This window comes from Oculina patagonica, chromosome 12 (assembly GCF_052425735.1).
Source record: "Oculina patagonica isolate OP01 chromosome 12, crgOcupat, whole genome shotgun sequence".
NCBI lineage: Eukaryota > Metazoa > Cnidaria > Anthozoa > Scleractinia > Oculinidae > Oculina > Oculina patagonica.
In genome coordinates this window covers 32,217,352-32,231,941 of record NC_135769.1, presented here as the reverse complement: position 1 = coordinate 32,231,941, position 14,590 = coordinate 32,217,352, and the positions used below count along the sequence as shown (strand labels likewise).

At 38.6% G+C, this 14,590-nt stretch overlaps 2 protein-coding genes across 2 annotated transcripts in view; both read left to right on the top strand.

Moving 5' to 3' along the window:
• Nucleotides 1–1,164: 1,164 nt before the first annotated feature.
• On the top strand, nucleotides 1,165–8,914 carry LOC144633208 (aly/REF export factor 2-like). Its single transcript, XM_078492025.1, has 6 exons — nucleotides 1,165–1,390; nucleotides 1,491–1,643; nucleotides 4,934–5,081; nucleotides 6,407–6,497; nucleotides 6,939–7,089; nucleotides 7,641–8,914. The coding sequence occupies exons 1-6, from the start codon at nucleotides 1,217–1,219 to the stop codon at nucleotides 7,665–7,667; spliced, it is 744 nt and encodes a 247-aa protein (XP_078348151.1). The 5' UTR covers nucleotides 1,165–1,216; the 3' UTR covers nucleotides 7,668–8,914.
• Nucleotides 8,915–10,689: 1,775 nt separating this feature from the next.
• LOC144633197 (tRNA-dihydrouridine(16/17) synthase [NAD(P)(+)]-like) overlaps nucleotides 10,690–14,590 on the top strand; it is a 39,158-nt gene continuing 35,257 nt past the window's right edge. Inside the window, exons 1-5 of the mRNA XM_078492011.1 lie at nucleotides 10,690–10,952; nucleotides 12,150–12,258; nucleotides 12,648–12,698; nucleotides 13,121–13,233; nucleotides 14,022–14,104. Coding sequence (XP_078348137.1) covers nucleotides 10,719–10,952; nucleotides 12,150–12,258; nucleotides 12,648–12,698; nucleotides 13,121–13,233; nucleotides 14,022–14,104 — 590 coding nt within the window. The 5' untranslated portion in view covers nucleotides 10,690–10,718. The remainder of the gene's footprint in view (nucleotides 10,953–12,149; nucleotides 12,259–12,647; nucleotides 12,699–13,120; nucleotides 13,234–14,021; nucleotides 14,105–14,590) is intronic.

Below are 14,590 nucleotides of genomic sequence, written 5' to 3'. Positions count from 1 at the left end.
CTGCAACATGTCTCCATTACATTTCTTTGCGTCTGCACACGTGATTGTCGCTGCGACATGTCCCTCCTACCTTTCGAGTTCTGTTCAACTCAACCACTACATCATGAACGCCACAGTTCCCTTTTGTTTCCGTTTTCATCGGCAGTAATCAACTACAAGTAAGGCGCAAACTTCAACTGATGCTTTGAATAGTTAAATCTTGACCGCCTATGTTGATGTAGCAGCAGACTAGTAATTTGGATTCTTCGTTAGAAGCGAACACTTACTGAAAGCGGTTTTTTCACTTTTCCAGAAGCGGAAATTCGTTTCTGAGATGTCACTTCTTCTTATAAAGCATTCACTGAAAATTTCTCAACCGGCTGTGGACACTGGCCCGCCTTGGAAATAAAAGCAGTTCTCGCGCAACGGGCACCGGGTTTTCGAAAACCGATTTATGTCAATTCAACCCTGGGTAATTCTATCTTTTTCTTCGAGGAGCAGTGAACCCGTGAAAGCAGGCACGATCGCGGATTCGCCGTTCGCAGCTAGATTGCACTTAAGCGGCTTTGCCGCAATCATAGCCGTGAACTTTTCCCTGTTCTCTTTCTCCACAACTGCGCTGCACTCGCCAAAAACCACAGAACGCGCCCTTTGTCAACTCCTGCCTCTTTTTCCACAATTTAAATCAAAACTAAGAAATACTACGGTCGCCACGTTGCACGTGGATTTTTCTCAATTTGCAGAGATTTCGTGTTTACGAAATGATCTTATCTAGAAAGTATATTTTCACGTTACAGGAGAACACCTCACACACAAGTTTGCATGGATACAAAAATCTGCCTGTTCTCAAAACGGTTCAATGGTGTCCTGGGCCCGCGCCAGTCCCGGGGCTGAGCTATGGGGCGGCATCAGAATCCGCTTATCTTAGAACTTTTCCAAGAAAAAGCCGAAAGTTACGTGGTCCGGTGGGCGGTTTGCCTTCACGCAATCTTTGATGTCACTTCTGTAAGGAAAAATAAAAGACTACGCGCTATACGCCGAAGAAGTTCAAAAGAAAAATTTCGCAAAACAAAACAGCAAAAAGAAGCCGCAAATTTCACCGATTCCGCGCCCTGTGCCGCCGCGGGCTGCCGCCGCTATAAAAAGAACATGCAAACGAGGCACAGCTTCAATCCCATAATTTTTTTCATCCGGCGCGTCACTTTCACACGCACGAGGCCACCGGTAACCGAACAAAATGGCTGCGAAAACCGAGAAAGTAGATATGTCTTTGGACGATATCATCAAACAGAACAAGAAAAATTCCCGAGGAGGAAGAGGGGGACGTGGTAGACGAGGCAGAGGAGGCGGTGGACCAGTAAGAGGCGGCAGAGGACGAATTAACAAGAATAGATCGACGCCTTATTCTAGAGTAAGTGACGAATTTTTTTCGAACATGGCATCGCTTTGAACGATTTTCTCGTTGTTGGCTGGTTTGATGTCACGTTAACTAACATTATTTTTATTTACAGCCTAAACAGTTACCAGACAGATGGCAACATGACCTTTTTGATGGCGACAGTGGCAGTGGTTTTAGAGGAGGACGAAATCGCGGCGGTATCTCAACTGGCTGTAAACTTCACATTTCGAACTTGGATTTCGGTGTGTCTGATTCAGATATTCAGGTAAGTAAGGACAGTTTGCCTTCATTAGTAAAACACATTCACAAATCAGACAGTCACAAAATCAAGTATTGCTGAGACGAGATTTAAGAAAGATTAAATGTGCAAATAATAAGCCCGAGCATGCATTTACAAATTGTTCAGTCAGCTTTTTACATGAGGAAAATGTTTTCCTCATCGTGAACTATTTCATGACTTCCGTTTACGTGCAGAAACTCTTGGATAAAGTTTTTATGGCTATTGCGCTTTAAATGTTCGGTCAAATAGGTATTGCAGTGTGCTAGAGCAATGACAAATCGGTGAAAAAGACTTGACGACTTAAAATTTGTTTCACGAAAATATCTCAAGGCGTGAAAAATATTCTACTTATTGAGCACTGCTGTCAGCGTCTGGTGTAGCAGTGTAACATTTTAGGATAATATTCATTAGAAACATTTTCAAAATAAATATTTTCTACATTTCAATGGAACGTTAACTTATAAACATTATAAACATTACGTTATAGGGGCTTTCAAATTGGGGCATTCCATTTATCTTTCTGTATTTCCCCTATGGATGACATCATTCCTAACATGTATGGGCTGTGATCCCATTGGGCAATAGAATATCCATCTTTAGAGGAATGATTTCCTCATGTAAAGTCGCCATCTTGACTGGACATTTTGAGCCCTGTTTTGTAGTACTAGAAACAAAATATTTTTGCGTCACAGTGGTGAAACTACAGTACAGTATGTTGCCCTATTACCGGACACTTTTTGCACTCACCGTAATATCTTACCTCGAAACAGCACTTACAAGCTGAAAATTTACCCACAATGTAGCTTCCACTGCTGGTAAATAGGTCGTGGAGTTTTATCTTCTAAATCTCTTTGGCTTCTTTGTAATCACGGAAAGAGTTGGTCAAATTCGGTGCCCTAATTTCGGACAAGTTGCCCTAATTCCGGCCGATCGTTACGAGAAAAATACTACCTTTCTCTCGGAAATATTATTCCCGATTATGGCAAAATATAAGTAATTAGGTCTAAATAAAGGATTATTCTTTTAAAAAATTGTCTTTGAGGCACAATTTAAAGCATTTTCCTTTCAATTTTAGCGAGGTTCTCATCAGGTTATTGACATAAACAATGTTCAGCGAATGTTTCGGCCACTTGAAACGAAGTTCACCAAGGAAGATTAATCAATACCAAAACAGGTATTGAAGCTTAAATACAATACAGACAGTTACAAAAATGCTTGTTTTTCAAAACCTATTCCATAAAATTGTTTTCAAATAGGTAAACAAGTTTGCTGTAGGTATGCGTCCGGAATTAGGCACACCTCATCAAAAATTCAACTTAACTCTTTGGTGACCGTGCTCGGAAATTAAGAGCGAAAACCGAAAATTTATTATATGCTGATAAACCTAGTGAGTAGTCCTTTTACCTTTACTTTAATATATATATATATAAATATAATCTATTGCACACTTTGCGAGAGCAGAGCGCTTTATTGAAACGATGTAGTTTGACGCGTTGTAAAAATTGGATTTACGAAGAAAAAATTTTTACCTACCTCCACGAAAACTTGAATTTTCCCGTCTAAACAGAGCGCAGCTCGGCCAAGAAAAGAGCAAACGAAAGCAGACTAATCGCTAAGTCTTTTGAACTTTTTGTTTACAGTGAGGACACTCGAACCATGAACACCAAGACTTTTTTCCCGCTTTTTTGGCATCATCCAATCACGAAGTGACTTTATAACGAGGCTCGTACATTTATTGAGAGTGAAACGATCATGGCTGACAAGAGTGAAGTTTATGTGTGGCTCAAATCATTATCTTCAGGCATGAAATTAGAAAGAATTTCGCTTTAGTTCGAAAGCAGGGGGTTCCCCTCACGAAGGTGAGCGGAAACGTGAAATCTGAGGATTTGGACTCGTTCTTCCCGTCTCCTGATAAGCTGTTACTTGCGGAACGACGCGTATTAGAAGCCGAACTGAACAACATCAAAAAGAAAAGCCCTTGTGTAATGATGTCCACCTTTGAAAGCTGAAGGACAAAACGAAACAGAACCCAGCGAAATATTTAGATCGTTCTGCCTTGGATAGAGACTTGATGATTCTCCAGCAAGCGCTGCGAAATAAAGTTCGATTAGAGGAAAATTGTGACTGGAGATTGCCAAGTGTTATCGAAGAGTATAAACATGGAATTGTTGACCCTCTCCGAGTGCAGTAAACGGAAAAAAACGAATGCATACAAATGGTAAAATTGTACTTTGCTCATGTTATGCTGCAGTAAACTGCGTTTGATACATGTATACTCCCTGTTGTGTTTTTATTTTTGCGTGTTTTCATTTCGGCTTGAAATAATGTGCCGGTTCTGTTACACTGTAATTAGATTTCTGGTTGTGATTGTGCTGTACAAATTAAAGTTTTACTCTTAGACTATTAGAACGTGACAATAAAGTTGAATCAGAACAGAATCTATTTAATAAAGCATTGTTTGTAACATACATTCTTATGTCTTATTGCGCTTGAAGAAAATTTACATTTGTGTAGCGACAAGAGCGAATTTATTTATTCCCACGGATGAGATAAAAATAGCAACAGAATCAGACATAACCGTGTTTTCTAAAGTATGCTATTTGCTGGACTTATTTTGAATCAGAACAGTTTTTATTCAATAAAGTGTAGTTCTTAATATACATTATGTCTAATTTGCTCCTGCATTTGAAGGAAATCTACGTTGTTTAGTAGCAAGAGCGAGTTTATTTGTTTTCATGTGGAAGATAAAAATAATTATGAGTTGCCGTAGATCCCTTGCTGTCGATTGACGCCGAGTTTGCATTCACCTTTGCCGAACAGGAATAAAAAGATTCAGTGGCAATAAAATCTTGCAGAAAACTTGATTCTAGCGAAAAAAATATGTACTTACCAGCGTAGTTAGCAGGCGCGTAGGCCATTTCACATTGGAAATATTGCCAAGACGCTGACATAAAAAACTCACATTATATTTTCCCGCCACCGCTGTGATTGGACGGCTCTTAAAAAATGCTAATCCTTTTGTTTATAAGAAGAGCTCTCATTGGTTAACCGTCAAAAAAGGCCCAAAAAAATGTCAAGTGTTCATGGTTCGAGTGTCCGCACTGTAACTTAATTTTACTGTTACGACGATATACGAAATTGTTAAGTCGAAGTGTCCGGAAATAGGAGTGTCCAGGAAATAGGGCAACATACTGTACATGTACAAGTGCTATTTTCATTTTTATTTTGAACCATTCAGTAGTAATTTTCAAGTGTTGTTCTGGTTGATTTTTCAGGAGCTGTTTAGTGAGTTTGGAGCTCTAAAGAAGGCCACAGTCCATTACGATGCTTCTGGCCGATCCCTTGGCACAGCTGAGGTTATTTTCCAAAGACGGGATGATGCGCAGCGTGCCATGAAACAGTATAACGGAGTTCCACTTGATGGTAAAATATTTTTATTTTTTAATCATTGAGGCCAGTCAGCATCACCTGGCTGGTAAGACCTCATCAAGCAGCACTCCTCGGCCATTGAATGCAGGGCTTGGTTACTGTTAAGGCTCGCACATCAAATGCTGCCTACTTCAGAAGTTCCGTGGCATGCCGCTCCAGGTGTCAAAAACATGGCCTTGGCTTGTTAGCTTCACACTGGAGGCATCTTGTGATGGAGCCATTTCAGTCTGTCTTTTTCTGGTAATATTGAACATGATGTCTTCCTAGCTGGTTTGTTTGCTGAATTCTTGCTTAATTGCATGAGTAAAAAGGCATTTCTTATTTTGTACTCATTCATCCATGTGAGATTAAGCTGAAGAAAATTCCATACTCAGGAGAGCCTGGATATATAGCCAAGTTAGCTTACCCTAAAGGACATAAGGACATAATTTATGAAAGACACCATCTTGATCGGACAAAACCAAATTTTGGTCAGACATCACCAAAAACAAAAGGTTGAATTTTATTCATTGTTGTCGTAAATGATTTACAATAAAAAAAATTGTCCGGACATCCTGTCCGACCACACTTGGGTTTTTATCGGACATGAGCAAATTTTGGTCGGCCAATGTCCAACTCTTATTTGCAGCCCTGGTCAAATGTACCACCCATCCAAGAGACACCATCTGGGTTTTTGAAGTGCTACATAATTTGTGTACATAATGAGCATGGAATTTGTTTAGCTTTAATAAATCTCACATCTGAAGGGATGGATTTTGTGTACGATAACTAAAGTTGTGTCTGTTTACTCGGGTAAAACTTATAAAACTGCATGTTTTTCGGAATACTTATTGAATGCAAATAGACAACCCTAAAATGGAATGAGTAATGCAGACCTGTAGGAATAAATATTAGTACCTACAAAGTTTTTTTTATAGTTTTAAGCTTTAATATGCTTTGGGTAAAAGTAGGAAGTTTCTGGTCATATTTAGTTGTCTATGTTTATTTAAGGTTAATCATTTCACAGTTAATGCAGTCTTGAAAAGTTGTTGGAATGGTACTAGCTGTGGTTGAAAAAGAAAGCGAAATTCTTAGAGCCAACATTAGTGACTGTTGAAAGTAAACATGGTGAAAGTTTTTTTACCACTACTAGACAGTTTGAGGGACACATACGTAGAACTGAATGATGTTTTCGAAAGTTAACATTTCTTTTCCTGTTTTACCAGTAGTAGTAGAATGCTTAAATTTTAAGTGATACAGCTCTATGAAATGTGTTCTTCATTAGTGTGTCATCAGCATTCTAAATTGTTGTTTGTGTTTTTTTTTTTTTCGTTTTTTAGGAAGAGAGATGATTATTGAACTTGTTACTAGTGGATCAAATGTTGGGGGGTCAGGTGGCTTTCAAGGACAAGGACAAGGTCAAGGTCAAAGGTAATGAAATGTGATCAAAGTTTAACCCTCTACAGTCTGTGAGCTCAACAGTCGACTGATAGTAACAGGGCTCGACAAAACCCTCCATCTGGTCGTCCGGGACAAGTAGATTTTCCTGCCAGACAAGTGACTTTTCATACTCCTTTGCCCGACGGGCGAGGGCCCTGGCAAACCATCATCATAAATTATTAATAAGTTTGAAAATCTGGGCAAGGGGGAATAGTGTCTGGGCAAGTAAAATTTGAGAGTCACTTGCCCCATAATATTTGTTGATAGTAACTTGACAGTTTTGCATAATATATTTGGAAAGATAAGGAAAAAACTCATATTGTGTTTCGAGGAAATTACGCGATCCTGTCAACTTAATTTGACTGTTACTGCAGTGTAACAGCGGCTGTCAAAAGCTAAATTCTGTGCTACAAATGTGTTGTCTTTATGTAGGAGGCGTCAACAGTTTGGCCAAAGCAGAGGTGGAAACCGAGGACGAGGTAGAGGGCGTGGTAGAGGAAGAGGGGGGAGAGGTGGTGGATCTCAAAGAGCGAATGTTACTGCAGAAGATCTTGATGCAGAACTGGATGCTTACCATGAAGTGGTATGAAATGTTTCTTTGTATTTTCTCTAAAACAAAACATGGTCTTCATTTATTTTAGCAGTGAGTAAAAATTAATGCCTGTCCTCTCCTTGGCAAGGATAATACTTGTGTTAGGACAACCTGTTAGGCAGTATCATTGATCTTGCTTGTTTTATATCATCGCGAGTTCAGTCATTGTAAACCACATAGACAAAGTTAAAAGGTACAGCTCATTACAGTGAAAAGTTTCTGGAAAAAGGGAAATTCTCGGATATATTCCTTTTTTTTCCATTTCAACCGAAATGACTTAAAAAACCCTGTACCATTTGTCAAACCATGCTTGCCCAAGCCTCGCACAGGAATTTAGCAATACCTAACCATTAGGAACATTCCATTCTGACTGTTGCAAATGGTAAACAACCCAGACCAGCCAAACCACTTCGAGAGGATTTAAGCAGTACCAATGGAACCGTCTGTTCAGACTGTTTTTTTTTTTGTGTGCAAATAGTGAATGCCCTATATTTCCATCTACTGTAAAACTAAAATCTTTTATTGTTTTTTTGTTGTTGCAGGGAGATGTCGACATGGATGAAGACTGAGCCGTGACCTGGTGTCTTTCAATGTCATAACAAGACATAGAAATTTACGTTTAAGCTATTTAATATTTGCCTGTAAAAGGTTTTGTAAATGATGACATTGCTGATCTACTACTTCTCTGTTTAACAAACAAATCTATGCATTGTTAAGGCTATCCTTGATTATTACACAAGTAGTCAAACCTTAACTGTATTTCTGGAAACAGTGCATTCAGCAAGGCCAGTTAATACTTTGTAAGTCTCATCCCAAATCGTTCTGCATTATTCTCTGTCGTTTTACGTAGGATTTTTATTTTATAGTCCCTATACAAGTGTTACTACATTTTTTAACCTCATCATTCGTTGTACTAGTTGACTGGCAGAGAAACATTGAGTACAACAAACTCCAAGAAAAAAAGAGAGCATTTTATCATCAATCAGTAACTTGTTACTGTTGTGGCTTTTTTTAGAAAGCACCGTTTTGAAAAAATATGGTACTGCTTTTTTGTAGGCATTATTGTTAGCAAGAAAACTCTAGTCAAAACTTTTTTGCCGTTCTGAAAGAACTTGATAGATGTTGTTCACTTATATACAATGTAGGCAAAGAGCAAATAAGGAAGTCCATTTCAGATTTAATACGTCAAAGTTATACTTGATAATGAGGCCTGGGGTCTCCAAAAATAAAGCTGCTGCATAGCTGATTGGTTATAAGTTACTTATGTTTACTTTCGAGCAGGATTTCAATCTCTTGCCTGAATAATCCTATTAGCCATGTTAGAATATAATTTCTTTACTGTTAATTGATTTCATACTTGTACTTGTATAACTGTTACATTGTAATATGATTGTTATGGAAATCACTTGTTACACAGGATGCTGATGTTGTTGGGCCTTAGAAGAATGCAAGAGTGATTTAATACTCCCCACATAATTATCAATTTTTATCAGCCCGAAAGGAAATTTATCTGCTTGAGCATCATGTTTTAAACACAGTGTAACCCTGGACACCACAGTCTTAGGTCCCCAATACTTTACCATGTTAAAGTGTTAATTATGTAGGCATATTGGTGGCCCATTACTAGTTGGATTAAAAGTGTTGTAATGTTCACACAGTAGAATTCTTGTACCATCCCAGAAATGGGACTTTGTAGTGAAGTAATGAAGTAGTTTTCTCAGAGCAAACAGTTCCATCTTTATTGTGTTTATAAAGGAAAAACTTTTGTATTGATACAATTAAATGAGACTCAAATAAAGCTCCTTGAGAAAACGCATGTGCCAGGTGATAAGAGTTCCTGAACTACATTCCTAGGGCTTTTTTCTTGGAATTGCTGACAGTGTAGAGGTATATTGCTGAGTAATCCTTGCACACAAATTGTGCCATTGCAGTGCAAGTGTGAAGCACAAATTGAACATCCTAGCTTGTTTACATTTGTAAATTAAACAACTTCAAGGTCCATAACTTCATATCCCTGTAAGCCTGGTTTTCACTAGCGACGCAAGCGCAAGCATAAGTGCAATCATGCAAAAAGGACAAATTTTGATCCTTGTTCTTGTGCTTGCTGCAAGCACAAGCAGAAAAGCTGCAATGCGCTTGTGCTTTTGCTTGAGTCGAGGGCGTTTTCACAGTGAAATAAGAGATGTTATTTTTGCGCTTGTGCTTGTGCTTTCGTCGCTGACGAAAACCAGGCTTAAACCCCCAAGAGTGCAAATTGGCACAATGTTATTACTTGGTCAATAGGCCATTTGCAAAAATACCACATCTCTTTGTTGTCCCTCCAAAATTTTGCAGAAGCATTGTTTTCAATTTCTCTTAGGACAGCAAGAGAAATTAAAAACAATGCTTACGCAAAATTTTGGAGGGACAAGAAAGAGTATTATGGTATTTTTGCAAATGGCCTATATCTGTCCAATTAATTTGAATTTTTGGTCCCAATATTGTCTTGCAAATAGGCCTTTCTCGATTATGCTAGCATTTTTTTCGGCATTTTTTGGGAAAACGAGCATTTTTTTTCGTTTTTTCTTGAAAAAGAATTGCTAGCATTTTCTGTCATTTTTCATGACAGTGATCCAGATTTCAGCGCTCAGAACTCAGAAGGATAAATAATCCTAAAGTTTCACAGTTTTGATTACTTAATTTGATTGTTTTCTGTCTGTTTCGACTGTTTGTGCGTTGTGTTACTTACGTGTGTGTTTTTTGTATTTTTTTATTAAAAAAAATTAATATATTTTTTTATTTCATACTACTTACCGAGGGTCCCGGGTCTCGCGGCCGGGCGGCGTGCGGGTCATCCGCCGGGGCCGCGGGGAAGTGGCCCGCTTCCTTCTCCGGGCTCGCTCCCCCCTCTCTTCGTCGCTCTCTGAGGGCTTTTAGTGTGGATAGTCATTGTCGGTTTGTCTTCTCCTTGGCTGTCTCTCCCTCACCCGGCCGAGTTTTCATCCCGGTCATTAAGTGCCCGCTCAGCAGCAATGCGCGCGTACTACGTAGCCATATAATAATTATTTTTATAAACAAACAATTATTAAGTATCACCTGTTGTTGATATGAACATATAATGTAAGAGTTCGTACGTTTTGTTTGAAATAAAACAAAGCATTCTTTGGAATTCAAGTGGCATTTTTTAAAGAAATCTGGCATTATTTTAGCATTTTTTGGCTTTATGCGAGAATTTCTAGTAGCATTAAATGCCAGTTTTACTAGCATAATCGAGAAAGGCCTACTTGCAAAGGTCTGGATTTTGAAAGCATCTGTGACTTTTGAAACTTTCTCCCTGATAATTTATTATTACACCGATAGCTGCAAAATATGCTACAGTGTATGACTGCCACCACCCTCAGCAATTATTTGTCGAGAAATTAATACACCTGGGTTGAGAGCGGCAGTGCAGAAGTGAATTGTCAAACCCGAGTGTCTACTTTATCCGCCGCCCGCTCTCCGCCGCCGCTGTTTTCTCCAGGAGAATAAGAAAGGGGCCTGGGTCGAGTTTGTTTACAAGGGCCAAGGACCAGCGGTAATCCTTCTAAGTGCTGCAAGAGTGCTGCAAGCTCAAGTAACTTTTTTGGCTCGTTGATCGAAAAATGGCTCCAAAATATAAAAGCTATGAGTTTTGGAAACACGTTCTCAAGTCACCAAAATATATCGTGGCTCCTATGGTGGATCAGTCTGAACTACCATGGCGACTTTTGAGCCGAAGGCATGGCGCAGAGTTGTGCTACACACCGATGATCCACGCCGGCTTGTTTGTGAAAGATTTGTTTTACAGGAAAGAATCTTTCCAGACTTGTGAAGAAGACAGACCGCTGATCGTACAGGTGGAATTTTTATTATTACTTCATTTGAGTTATTGATCGAGCCTTAGTTGTACGCAAGCTTTTTTCCAAAAATAAATCCAACCAGCTGATTTAATCCTCTCTGGGTTTAAAATCAGCTGTGCTGTCTTTGCACGTGAAACGTACATGTGACTACCTCAAATCTTTATTAAGCTTACTTCCTAAGTTCCCATTACTGTTTTTTGAGAATCTGGTGGCAGATAAAGACAAGGCCACTCGTTTATTTGACGAGTTTGCTGTTTCTTTATTCTTGTCATCCTTCAGCTTAACAATATGATAGTGATGTAAGGAGAACTTGATGTGAATCTTTGGAGAAGTAAATCTATGTTAATTTCTCAAATAGCCTTAAGCCTGGGCCAAGTGAGGATGAGAGTTCAAACTCTTGCTCTCGTTTGGCCCTGAAACTCTCATCGACTATCATGTGTTCGAGTCCACTTTGAATGTGTTCAAATTTTTCATGAGAGCTGATGAGAGTTTTCTCCCCTTTGGCCCAAGTTGATGATATTGGATGAGAGTTGACATAAACTCCATGATAGTCAACTCTTATCAACTTTCATCAATTCTCGTCTTCATTTGGCCTGGGCTTTACTTAAGATACTAAACTGGTACTGGCAAATGAATGCAGAGCTCTCGGCTTTTTGTGCTCGAGGCGTCACTATCTTTCCAGGCACCTTCCCCAAGCTCATCTATTGTTGATGAGTTTAATGCAGAGACAAACCTTTGATGGACTAGCATCCCATCTGGTGGGGGGGGGGGGGGAGGCAGTCACTTCATGCTACAGAAACAAGAGTGCGAGTATAGTATGGGCTCTGGAATGTAGACGTTTCCCATACATACATGACTGATGGCTGGCTGCTAGTTTTGGCTCTCATGGGCTCGATGAGGATGAGTGAGTGAGTGTGAGTGAGTATATATCCTGCTATTGATTTCCACTGCTCATGAGGGTGTTAATAAGAATATTTTCCCCAGATCCCAGATAACATAATCTCATAAAAAGAAATGATGATGATGATGATGATGATGATGGTCTTGATGATGATAAGAACAATGTAAATAAACATTGTTTTGCATTGGTCAGCAGAATCGTGCTCCAGTTAAGCAGCTTGTTTTAGACCCACATCAGCCCTGCAAATTTCACTTTTTACTTTAGTATAATATTATTGTTTTTTTTTGTTGTAGTTTTGTGCAAATGATCCTGAAACATTTCTCAAAGCTGCTCAGCTAGTGGAACCATATTGTGACGGGATTGATCTGAACCTTGGATGTCCACAGATAATCGCAAGAAGAGGTATGGTATGGGTAGAAAACTGGCCAGGATTCAGGAAGGAAATTTTAAATAATAAAATAAAATAAATGAATAATTATATTTAAGATGGTGATTTAAGCCACATCAGGCCTAGCTGGGTTTTAGACAGTCCATTTATTATAGTTGAATTGGAATTTAAAAGTGTTTGACTTTTTGGAAGGAGGAAAACAGGAGTACTATGAGAAAAACCCTTGAAGCAAGGCGAGAACCAACAACAAACTCAACCCACACAGAACCTGGCCAGAATAGAATCTGGGCCACATTGGTGAGAGGCGAGCACTCTTACCAATGTGCCATTCCTGCGTCCCATTTCCATATCTGATTTTGTTGAACTTGACAAAACAGCTAAACAAACCTTCTCTTTCCTTTAGGTCATTATGGGGCATTTTTGCAAGATGAGTGGGAATTAGTAGCTTCCATGGGTAAGTTGTAATATTTTTTAAAAAAAATTAGGGATTGGAAGCAGGAAGATGGCAAACTTGTAATGAGTTATTGTAGTTGTCACATAATTTTACAGTCGCTGGTATAGAAAATTGGTACAATGCAGCAAAGATGCAGATAAAAGCTGGTAGCTATGAAAAATTTCCATTTGAAACTGTTCTCAAAAGAAACATCATTTTATTTTTTAAAATAGAATTCAACATAATGTTCGCTAAAAGGTAAAATATTAAAAAATGTTATCAAGGCGTTTGGTTTATACACTTTTAAACTTTTGTACATATATGGCCTTGACAATGTTTTTTTAATAAAATAAAATTCTTTTCCAGTTGCTTAAATAATAGATAAGTTTGTCATGCTTTGAATTTTTGTCTTAAATTTGTTGGTGTTACTTTTAAATTTCCAGTCAGCTTACTGAATGAGAAGCTGTCGATTCCTATAACCTGTAAAATCCGTGTGTTTGATGATCTGGACAAGACTGTGAAATATGCAAAAATGTTAGAGAAAGCTGGATGTCAGGTACTTATGACTGCTTTATTCCACAATGCTATAACATCCACTATACTTCTAGTCACTATGTACTACATAACCTTTAGATTGATACTTGTAGGTCATAGCAGTCACTAATGATCCACTATCGTTTGTCTTAAAGGAGAAGTTCACTCCAGAATGGCCATTTATTTTCTTTACGCCAATAAAAAGTTTACACAAAGATATGTTATTCACCAAAATTTCAGCCTCCAACGTTTGCTATAACCCTACGAAATCTCTCCCAAAACTCGAAAACTGAATGCCGCCATCTTGGAGCTGGTAAAGTATGCGTGACGTCAAAGAGCTCAACCTGAAGTTTAACGGGAAAATTTTAATAGTCGAAACTCCTTTTTTTTGCATTTTTTGGAGCTCTGTTTGAGCAAAATGGAGCTGCAAAAACAGGCATTTTGACAAACAAATGCCACTTCGAAGAAACAAGGAGTTTCGAGTATTTATATTTTCCCGCCAAACTTTAGGCTGAGCCCTTTGACATCACGCATACATTACCAGCTCCAAGATGGCGGCGTTCAGTTGTCGAGTTTTGGGAAAGATTTCGTAGTGTTATAGCGCACGTTGGAGGCTAAAATTTTGGTAATTAACATATCTTGGTATATACTTTTTATTGGCGTAAAGAAAATAAATGGCCATTCTGGAGTGAATTTCTCCTTTAAGCTTGTTGCCTGTGAATTTTAGGCATACTTTACCTTGTGTTGTAACATCATGACTGTCAAAATAATAAAACCACTGAAAAGTGATTTTAATTGTTTCCCGTAAAGCTTCTGACAGTCCATGGACGTACAAGAGAACAAAAGGGTTTGAATACTGGTCTTGCAAACTGGGATGTAATTAAAACAGTAAAGTAAGTACAGCCTTGTTTTTAGTTTCTAAAAATTGTCCAATAAATCTCGCCCAGAGAACACGCTGTTCATTAATTTTGGCCATGAGCACTAAGAACACAACTGTGGCCAGTTCTGATTTAATGAGCATGTGTAGAGTGGTCATATTCCATTGTCAGCCAATCAGATTTAAGGGCGATAAACGTGGAACTTTCTACATTTGAACTGGTCAGAGTCCAGTTTCTTGGTGCTTACATAAACAAAAGTGGGCTCAGGGGTAAAAATTGTCAATAATAATCTCAGGAAATTTCCACTTTTTTGAAAAAAAAAAAAAAAATTATAATAAAATAACATAAAAAGACATTTTTGACTGTACATGAATGTACCGGGTACAGTGGAACCCCGATATAACGATATGCCAAAGGGGAAGTAAAATTATATCGTTATATTGAGGAATCGTTATATCGGGGTTCCGTCCCATACATTTTACTATTGCTGGTACATAACAT

Bases quoted from the DNA above. Each gene is read 5' to 3' on its own strand.
- LOC144633208 (XM_078492025.1), top strand. From the start codon at position 1,217: ATGGCTGCGAAAACCGAGAAAGTAGATATGTCTTTGGACGATATCATC. The intron at 1,391-1,490 runs GTAAGTGACGAA...TTTTATTTACAG, and splicing joins GATCGACGCCTTATTCTAGA to CCTAAACAGTTACCAGACAG. The intron at 5,082-6,406 runs GTAAAATATTTT...TTCGTTTTTTAG, and splicing joins TAACGGAGTTCCACTTGATG to GAAGAGAGATGATTATTGAA.